The 10751-nt window shown below is 33.3% G+C and overlaps 1 protein-coding gene across 1 annotated transcript in view; it reads right to left on the reverse strand.

Moving 5' to 3' along the window:
* Window positions 1-3099: 3099 nt before the first annotated feature.
* The window catches only part of LOC143044862 (eukaryotic translation initiation factor 3 subunit B-like), a 34982-nt gene continuing 27330 nt past the window's right edge, over window positions 3100-10751 (reverse strand). The window contains exons 11-17 of the mRNA XM_076217063.1: window positions 9941-10060; window positions 8989-9067; window positions 8405-8543; window positions 7923-8048; window positions 4881-4958; window positions 4257-4365; window positions 3100-3602 (exon numbers count right to left, since the gene is read on the reverse strand). Of these exons, the coding sequence (XP_076073178.1) occupies window positions 3511-3602; window positions 4257-4365; window positions 4881-4958; window positions 7923-8048; window positions 8405-8543; window positions 8989-9067; window positions 9941-10060 (743 nt within the window). The 3' untranslated portion in view covers window positions 3100-3510. The remainder of the gene's footprint in view (window positions 3603-4256; window positions 4366-4880; window positions 4959-7922; window positions 8049-8404; window positions 8544-8988; window positions 9068-9940; window positions 10061-10751) is intronic.

Raw genomic sequence — 10751 nt, forward strand, 5'->3', positions numbered from 1 at the left:
CTCCTTTGTAAAGAAAATGATATAGAAACACTGTAACAGACAATACAGATACTGACCTATTTTTTCATCCGACATCTTGGGATGACCGTGAATGCAGTTACGGTCATCAGCTTTACCCCAGTGAATATTGTTGTTATTAAAAGGGATGTTTCAACATTGAAAGTGAAACAAGGCTAAACCATTTCGTTGACCGATTCAATCCACAGTACCTCATTCTTTTACAGGTAAGAACGATGATTAGATATATGAAGCTGTGGTATGAATGCCAATGAGACAACTCTCCGTCAAAGCCACAATTTATAAAAGTAAAACATTATAGGTCAAGGTACCGTTCAGCAAGCTATAAAGGGCCCCAAAAAATTACTAGTGTATACCATTCAAACGGGATCAACATATTTGTTTTAACCTGTCATGTGAAAATCTAGAAAATCCCACTGCACGAGTTTGCTATCTAATTATCTTTATATCGCGTTATATGAACAACAGCAGTATTAGGGATGTACCTAGTTGATTAGATGGCTATTTGAATAAAATACACACGAAAATGTCATCATTTACCGAGGCAATGCATTGCAAATTGTGTAATTTAGATGTTTTCAAGTTTTATGTACATTATAGCATGTTATTTAAATCAAATAGTGAGCTTTTCTCATCACTTGGCGTCCGTCGTCCGTCGTCGTCGTTAACTTTTTACATTTTGAACTTTTTCTAGAGAACCACTGAATGGAATGAAACCAAACATGGCATGAACGTTCCTTATGAGGTGCTGACCAAGTGTTGTTACTTTGTAGACGATCCATCATCTAAGATGGCCGCCAGCGGGGGACTTAGTTTAACATAGGACCCTATGGGAAATATATACAAATGTCTTCTTTTAGAGAACCACTGAATGGAATGAAACCAAACATGGCATGAATGTTCCTTATGAGGTGCTGACCAAGTGTTGTTACTTTGTAGCCGATCCATCATCCAAGATGGCCGCCAGCGGGGGACTTAGTTTAACATAGGACCCAAGGGAAATATATACAAATGTCTTCTTTTAGAGAACCACTGAATGGAATGAAACCAAACATGGCATGAATGTTCCTTATGAGGTGCTGACCAAGTGTTGTTACTTTGTAGCCGATCAATCATCCAAGATGGCCGCCAGCGGGGGACTTAGTTTAACATAGGACCCAAGGGAAATATATACAAATGTCTTCTTTTAGAGAACCACTGAATGGAATGAAACCAAACATGGCATGAATGTTCCTTATGAGGTGCTGACCAAGTGTTGTTACTTTGTAGCCGATCCATCATCCAAGATGTCCGCCAGCAGGGGGCTTAGTTTAACATAGGACCCTATGGGAAATATATACAAATGTCTTCTTTTAGAGAACCACTGAATGGAATGAAACCAAACATGGCATGAATGTTACTTATGAGGTGCTGACCAAGTGTTGTTACTTTGTAGCCGATCCAACATCCAAGATGGCCACCAGCAGGGGGACTTAGTTTAACATAGGACCCTACAGGAAATACATACAAATGTCTTCTTTTAGTGAACCACTGAATGGAATGAAACCAAACATAGCATGAATGTTCCTAATGAGATACTGACCAAGTGCTGTTACTTTGTCGCCATTCCAATGTCAAAGATGGCCGCCAGTGGGGGACTTAGTTTAACATAGGACCCTATGGGAAATACATACAAGTTTCTTCTTATAGAGAACCACTGAATGGAATGAAACCAAACATAGCATAAATGTTCCTTATGAGATGCTGACCAATTGTTGTTACTTTGTAGCTGATCCATCATCCAAGATGGCCACCAGGGTGACTTAGTTTAACATAGGACCCTATGGGAAATACATACAATTGTCTTCTTTTAGTGAACCACTGAATGGAATGAAACCAAACATAGCATGAATGTTCCTAATGAGATGCTGACCAAGTGTTGTTACTTTGTTGTCATTGCAACATCCAAGATGGCCGCCAGTGGGGGGACTTAGTTTAACATAGGACCCTATGGGAAATGCATACAAAAGTCTTCTTCTAAAGAACCACTGAATTGAATGAAATCAAACATAGCATGAATGTTCCTTTCCTTATGAGGTGCTGGCCAAGTGTTGTTACTTTTAGCCAAATTTTATATTTTTTTTATATGATTTCAAAAACCCAAGTAGAATCAGGTGAGCGATACAGGCTCTTGAGAGCCACTAGTTGTATATCTTCTCGAATTGATACTTTTTACAGTGCAGTATCTATCTATCTGTACTAGTTCCGAAGATATGATTGACCACAATAGAAAAACATTTTTGCTGTTGACTTTTTCTACCATAACCATCATAGTATTGATTATTGTCTGGCACACAAAGTCTTCAAATTATCATGAGAGGCAATGTCTCTTTACATCCAATGGTTGAATCTTGTATTTTTGATAATTTTTATTATCAGTTTGTCTTTTAAATTATTTCTGAAGTTAAAAAAAAAACACCTCATCTTTAACTGCTTCCAGGGGTTAATTGACAGTCATGCATTATCATGTGTATACCTTATTTTGATTCTTGGTTTCTCTTTATTTATTATAGTTACTGCATTAATTCCCAATATCACTTATATGTTGTTGTTTTTTTTACATCTGTGCCCAAAATCCATTTGATGTGTACTGTTTGATTCGGGGAGAATATTTATTTCTTATTAACTGAGTACTCTCATATAATTCTGTGTGTTGTATGACAAGCACTTACAAACATGTTTAACCACTCCACATTTTCTATGTGCCTGTAATTGAGTGGTTGTCATTGGTTGCTGTATGTTATATCTGTTTTTTGTTGATTGTTTGCTCATAAATTATGTTTTTTTGTTTTGTTTCTATTTTAATATCTGGTCCTTTTAAGGCTGACTATACAGAATGGGTTTTTCTTATTGTTGAAGGCTGTACAATTTACACCTATAATTGCTTAAGTCATCATTTTTGAGACTCACTCTCCATTATACAAAATCTCCTTGATTTACATTGGCCACCATTAAATATCTTTCTGAATGCATAGTTCGCATGTTTCAGAACATGTAAAATGTGACAAAATGTAGCAGTCAAAAAATTCAGAAACAAACAGATGGATCCAAAATTTTTACTGTAAGTTTTGATTAAAAAGTTTATAATTCTCTTCCTACATTTTAAAAATTGGCTGCATCTAAATTTTATAGCATTACTAAAATGGACTACACATAATCGATAAGGTACGGGAAACTGTCCTGAAAAGTGAGAAAATATGATACTGAGCGGGATAGACGGATAAATAAATAAAAGCAAATTCATAAGCACTTTCAGAAACCATGACAACGTATTTGAGAGCAAAATCTTCATTATTCTATATTCTAATGTCAGCACTAATTATTCCAATTAAAAAATCTTCAAGAAGTAGTCTCCCCTTGCTGTTTTCAAGATGGCTGCCGCTGATAATGGCTGGTGTTAAAAATAATAATTAAACAGCAAGAGTTGACCTAAACGTGGTGGAATGCTGAGGTCTACTCGTCAAGGACTTTCTCTTCAACTTTCAAAAGGAATTCAACAACTTCTTCATCAATCTCTTCTTCATACAAGACGTCAGTATCCACGCCTAAAAACAACAAACAAAATGGAATTATTTTTTTGATAAAATATGTCATTTTAATATAATCAGTTGATTGATGTAAGTTGTTTACCTAAGCATACCTGATCTTTAAAAGACTAAATATAAAATCACTCCCTTTGATACCAAGAAAACTTTGACAAAAACTTCCCTTGCACAATGAATGTTCGTATATTTCAAACTGTTGGCAAACAGAAACTAGGTAAATGACATGTAAATAGACATGCCAGATGCGCGTTTAGTATACATAAGGCTCATCAGTGACGCTCAGATCAAAATAGTTTTAATGTAACAATTGCTTATTCCTTACAATCCAACCCTATGAAGCTGCAGACCAAATATCAAAATATTCCCTTTCAATGAAGCCAAGACAATCTTGACAAAATGTTTGTTTTGGACAGACGAAAGGAGTCAAGTTCCACTTAACCTACTATCCCATTTTGCAACCCATACCATAACTATACAAAGACTAAAATATAAATCATTCCAAAACCTTCTTTAAATCAATTTATCACAAAGATGACTATTCGAAAAAGAAGAGACCCACCAGGGCAATGTGATGAGTGAGACTTGTAAAATGTCTATCCATTAACTGTATATGTGCCTCTACGATGTCTATCTGCCTCAATCATCTATACATACCTCCTCGTAATGCTATCCTCCTGCTTTTGTAGTGCTCCAACTCCTCTTCTTTCTCCTCTCTGTATTTCTTGAACTCAGCCATGAGGGTTTTCCTCTTCTCTATTTGCTCCTGTAAAATAGATTATAAAACCTCAAATGAATGGTATTCAAGGTCAAGGACACAAGAAACTATAATATTATCTTCATAAACCATAAGGTCAAGGACACAAGAAACTATTATATAATCTTCATAAACCATATCTAGAAGACAAAAAAATAAACAAGTCGGAAATACTAAAATAAATACATGTCTTTAAATTAAGATGAGTGTTGCCTCCTAAATATTAAAACATTAATGCTTAAAGTCCATGTTTCGGGAAAACAAAAATTAATACCCCAATTAAATATCAAGAAAGGATTTAACAACTTCATATCCTGTTGGAAGATTTTGTATTGATTTATTGATGTTAAAATTTTGTCAGGTTCCCATCATTTTATCATAGTGATCCAAAGAGAGAAAATAATCTTTTGGTTTGAGAAAAAAACATGTAAATTAACACCAAGGACATTGCCTTATAGAAAATCATAAGATACCCCTATATTCAGTACGGTCAGCAATATTCTAACTAAGGTTTACAAACTTACTGAAGAGACATTAGACTGTCTCAACCTGTCAACCGATTCAAACTGTTCAGTGTATTTCTTCATGTTCTTCTTAAGACCCTGAATAAAACAATATAAGCTTTGAGAAACCATATGTTCATTTTATTTCATTAAAACAGAAATTAATGTATGTACAATATCTAGGTGTTTTTTTTTTTAAAACATTTATGTATTTGAAAGAGATTTGATGACAAATGTAAGACATTTTTTTTGTTTGCTAATTTTATGTGCTTTCTATACAAATGATCACATATTTTGATAGAATTCTCACTCATATTTCACAAATAAAATAGAGAACTGCATTATTTAAGCTGTATGCTGGGAATGAAGATTTTTTTTTTTTTTTGACAGATTAACTAAAATAAAAGAAAAAAAAACTAAATAAAAACCAGATGCTCCGCAGGGCGCAGCTTTATACCACCGCAGAGGTTGAACCCTGAACGGTTGGGGCAAGTATGGACACAATATTCAAGCTGGATTCAGCTCTAAATTTGGATTGTGATTAAATAGTTGACACAGCATAGGTTTCTGACACAGAATGAATGTGGTCTAATGAACTTAAAAAAAATTTTTTGCCTTTGAGCAATTCACTATGCTGTTGAATATTAATCCTCTCAAAAAAATGTTTGAAGAAATTTTCTTTTTATTTATGAAATCTGAAATGAAAAAAATTGACCCCCCAATTTTTTTTTCACATCCCCCTTTCCCTTATTTCAAAACTGATCTCAATTCAAATTTCTAATGAAGTTTGCAACAATAACTACTCATTTAAATACATCATAAAATATTAAAATGTAAAAAAGTGCTTGTTATTACTGAATGGTAAAGATTGTTTTAATCTATCAGTTGGTAGTAAAAGTGAATATACATTGTATATTGTATAAAACAATGATTTAAGTTGATTCAACTACTATTCTGGACAAAGAAAGATAACTCCAATTGAAATCCAATTGGATTTTCTTGCTATTGCACAATATTGTGCAATTAGATATTTCTTGCTATTGTGCAATACTGTGCAATTGAAAATATTTGCTATTGCACAATACTGTGCAATTGAAGATTTCTTGCTATTGCACAATACTGTGCAATTGAAGATTTCTTGCTATTGCTGAATACTGTGCAATTGAAGATTTCTTGCTATTGCTGAATACTGTGCAATTGAAAATTTCTTGCTATTGCACAATACTTAATATAATAATTTTGGATCCTGATTTGGACCAACTTGAAAACTGGGCCCATAATCAAAAATCTAAGTACATGTTTAGATTCAGCATATCAAAGAGACCCAAGAATTCAATTTTTGTTAAAATCTAACTTAGTTTAATTTTGGACCCTTTGGACGTTAATGTAGACCAATTTTAAAACAGGACCAAAAATTAAGAATCTACATACACAGTTAGATTTGGCATATCAAAGAACCCCAATTATTCAATTTTTGATGAAATCAAACAAAGTTTAATTTTGGACCCCGATTTGGACCAACTTGAAAACTGGGCCAATAATAAAAAATCTAAGTACATTTTTAGATTCAGCATATCAAAGAACCCCAAGGATTCAATTTTTGTTAAAATCAAACTAAGTTTAATTTTGGACCCTTTGGACCTTAATGTAGACCAATTTGAAAACGGGACCAAAAATTAAGAATCTACATACACAGTTAGATTCGGCATATCAAAGAACCCCAATTATTCAATTTTTGATGAAATCAAACAAAGTTTAATTTTGGACCCTTTGGGCCCTTTATTCCTAAACTGTTGGGACCAAAACTCCCAAAATCAATACCAACCTTCCTTTTATGGTCATAAACCTTGTGTTTAAATTTCATAGATTTCTATTTACTTATACTAAAGTTATGGTGCGAAAACCAAGAAAAATGCTTATTTGGGTCCCTTTTTGGCCCCTAATTCCTAAACTGTTGTGACCAAAACTCCCAAAATCAATACCAACCTTCCTTTTGTGGTCATAAACATTGTGTTCAAATTTCATTGATTTCTATTTACTTAAACTAAAGTTATTGTGCGAAAACCAAGAATAATGCTTATTTGGGCCCTTTTTTGGCCCCTAATTCCTAAACTGTTGGAACCAAAACTCCCAAAATCAATCCGAACCTTTATTTTGTGGTCATAAACCTTGTGTCAAAATTTCATAGATTTCTATTAACTTAAACTAAAGTTATAGTGCGAAAACCAAGAAAATGCTTATTTGGGCCCTTTTTGGCCCCTAATTCCTAAAATGTTGGGACCAAAACTCCCAAAATCAATCCCAACCTTCCTTTTGTGGTCATAAACCTTGTGTTAAAATTTCATAGATTTCTATTCACTTTTACTAAAGTTAGAGTGCGAAAACTAAAAGTATTCGGACGACGACGACGACGCCAACGTGATAGCAATATACGACGAAAAATTTTTCAAATTTTGTGGTCGTATAAAAAACAAACTGAAGCATAACTCTAGATCAGTTGAGATACTTACAGCCAAAATTTAAACTGTCTGCCTGTTGTAGTTTTTAGCTATATATGAGTTTCATAAAATTTGGAAGAGGCAAACTAAAATTAGTGTGGAAGTGAACAAAAATTGCATTTTTTTTTTTTAAGTTTTAAAGGGGCATAACTCTAAAATGGTAAGCAACTCAATGTTCAAATTTGAACTCTGTATGGTTCTTAGCATTGTTCAGGAGTTTCGTAAAACTTTGATTATGAACTTTTTAAGTTAAAAATGAAAAAATAAAAATGGGATTGAAAGAAGGAGTCAAGGGTAACACTTCTACTCGGATGCCTTTGACGATTGCATAAATTATTCATTGATAGAGTTCATTCTAAGCAGATTTCTCCGTATAAGAAATTACTGCAGTTGAAATACACAATTCCACCTAAGATCAATCGGAAGAAAATCTTAAATCCTAATTTGTCTCAAACAATTCATTCAACTAGTTCAGTTCCATCTCCTTAATTGTGACTAGCATATAAAATTAAATATAATGGATTGTTCCATTTCAAATTCTAGTCATGCTGTATATAAATTTTACCTTCAGCTCTTCAGCAGATAATAAACATTGAGGTCTAGGTCTCCACTGTAGTTGACAGAACCTCTCTTGAGGCTGTTTCAGTAATAATCGGCCTTGGAATGACCAGATCCAATATGCATTGTCAACCTAAAACAAAATATTCATTCAATATAGTAATAAATAATTAATTAGCAGACCAAAAAAGAAAATGTTTTCTACCCAGTACCCACCCACCAAAAAGCAGTCAACATTAAAGACACAAATGTTTTAAAATATTATTTTAAATTTTTTTTTGGTGCTATACCATTATTTTTGTGTCTAAAACAAGTAAATAAAGTTGTCAGCCAAAAAACTTGATGCTATAAAAAAGATGTTCTTTGATTGCCAATGAGACAATACATATAATTGAAAACATAGACAGGATTCATACGTCTCCCTTATGTAGCAGGATTAAAATCAAACACATACTTGTATATAAGCATCTAACTAATATTATTACTGACCTTATGACCCCACCAGCTGACAGCTGAGACAACATATCTGCCTGTAGGATCCCATTCTACGTCTGTTGCCATGAAATGTTCAGTATTAGCCATCACTGTAACATCTGAGGCATCTACAAACTCTAACACACCATTCATACTGAAAAAAGTCAAATAGTGATAAACATTGTACAATATATGGTATTTTTAAAGAGTTTTATTTCTTATGAACTGAAAGTTGCAGTCACTCATTCAACCAGTTCAGATCATAATTTAAGGATTTTTGTTCTAATAAATTCCATATATCAAAGATAAAAAATGTCACACTTACTTTAAATTTTGTGATATATTGGCATAAAATGTGAAATTTAATATGTGCTAGCATAAAATGTGAAATTTAATATGTGCTAGCATAAAATGTGAAATTTAATATGTGCTAGCATAAAATGTGAAATTTAATATGTGCTAGTTATCTAGTACATTTACATAGTAAAATCTTAATACAAGCTTATCTTATTAGGTGAGGAATTTATTAAAATTCACCCTTGACAAGCAATATTGAATCTATCTATGATCTTATTACTATTGCAATTAGTATAACTTACTTTCTAAGTCCAGCTAAAACTATAAACTGTCCAGCAGGACTCCAAAACAAATGGTTAGCTTGTCTTCTTTCCAAAGTTTCTACAAATATTAATTTTTTTAAATGTGTGACTGACCTCATTACGAATTACAATAATTGCAATGCTTCTGATTTCTGAACATAAGTAGCTGATGACTGGCCTTTCTTTGCAACATTTTAAAAATACTCTCACTCTGTCAGGCCTTAATTAAAATAGTTTGTTTCCCCAGTCCGGACCAATCCTGGACGATATTGTTCCAGCTTTTGGAAAAAATAAAATTATTTCCCTATCTACCTACCCACACCTGGCTTGGCAGGGTCAGGATTTGGAAAACAAACAATATATTAATTTAGGCCCCAAAACCATTGTTAGTTTGGTAGGTAGTTAGGGGATTTACCTGTATATTCTTTTTCACTCTATAAGTACTTGAAACAGAAAAAAAAACCTATATCAAGCAAGAACTTTAAATTCCTTTATTATTTACCATTGTTGCATTGTAAGCGGGTCACGTCTTAAGATTTAACCAAAAATTAACTGTTCAGGTAGCAGTTCTTAAAAAGCTAGTATAAAATCTTCCAGTAACTATCAAGATGAAGAAAGTAATAAAACTGCAAGTCTTTTTAGATGCATTTATGCGGTAGGAAGATTGTTAATGTATCCTGTCATTCAAACCAAATCAATGCATCAAAATTGAAAATCTTGTAGCTTTTTACATCCATTTTACCAGAACTGCTGATCTGAAAAATGCTTTTTTTTAAATTCTTAATGAAACTAAGAGGTCTTGCTTTCTAATATATTCTTGTCAAAATAAAGCTTCTGAGTATTTAACATCCCTCAACTATGTAATGCAAATTTGAATGGTGTTGAACAAAATGGTGATTTCACAATATCTACATAGCAGACTTAGCAACTTTTAAATTAATATATCACTTACTCATTAATTCTACCTTGCCAGCTCTTATACTGTAAAATGATACAGATATTCTAGGACTCTCTCCATGGATAAAGGCAAATTTATTTCCTGTTGGTTCCCACGCAAAAGCCATGACACTTTCTGAAAGAAAAACAATTATAACCAGATGCTCCGCAGGGCGTAGCTTTATACGACCGCAGAGGTTGAACCCTGAACGGTTGGGGCAAGTATGGACACAACATTCAAGCTGGATTCAGCTCTAAATTTGGATTGTGATTAAATAGTTGACACAGCATAGGTTTCTGACACAGAATGAATGTGTTCTAATGAACTTAAAATTTTTGTTTTCTCTTCAGTGATTTTCCTGGTGTTTAAGGGAAGGGTCCTGGGGCCCATGCAATTGGGAAAAAAATTATGGTTTGGGAAAAATATGATTGGTGTTTACCACGGCGGGCACACGGCATAGCCGTGTGCGCCTCGCTAGGGGGGTTTGGGGGCATGCCCCCCCAAGAAAATTTTGAAAAATTAGGTGCAAAATCCTGCATTCTGAGAAGGATTAACTGCATGAATTGCCTACAAAATAAGCTATCTTTTTAAGGAAAAGGATTAAAAATAAAAGTTGAATGTGTCTGAGGACACATTTTGCATGCACTCAAGCTTTGTAACTTTACTCTTGAAAGGTAAAATTCAACCTATCCCTTCTGATTCTATTTATAATGATGAGAATCTATAAAAATTCTAAAAAGACACATTTGAAATCTGAAGCATTTATTTTTTAGTTTTATTTAAAATTCAAGTTTTCGTTCATGTTTATTTTTAAACATGTCAACTA

Source organism: Mytilus galloprovincialis, chromosome 9 (assembly GCF_965363235.1).
Source record: "Mytilus galloprovincialis chromosome 9, xbMytGall1.hap1.1, whole genome shotgun sequence".
Lineage (NCBI taxonomy): Eukaryota > Metazoa > Mollusca > Bivalvia > Mytilida > Mytilidae > Mytilus > Mytilus galloprovincialis.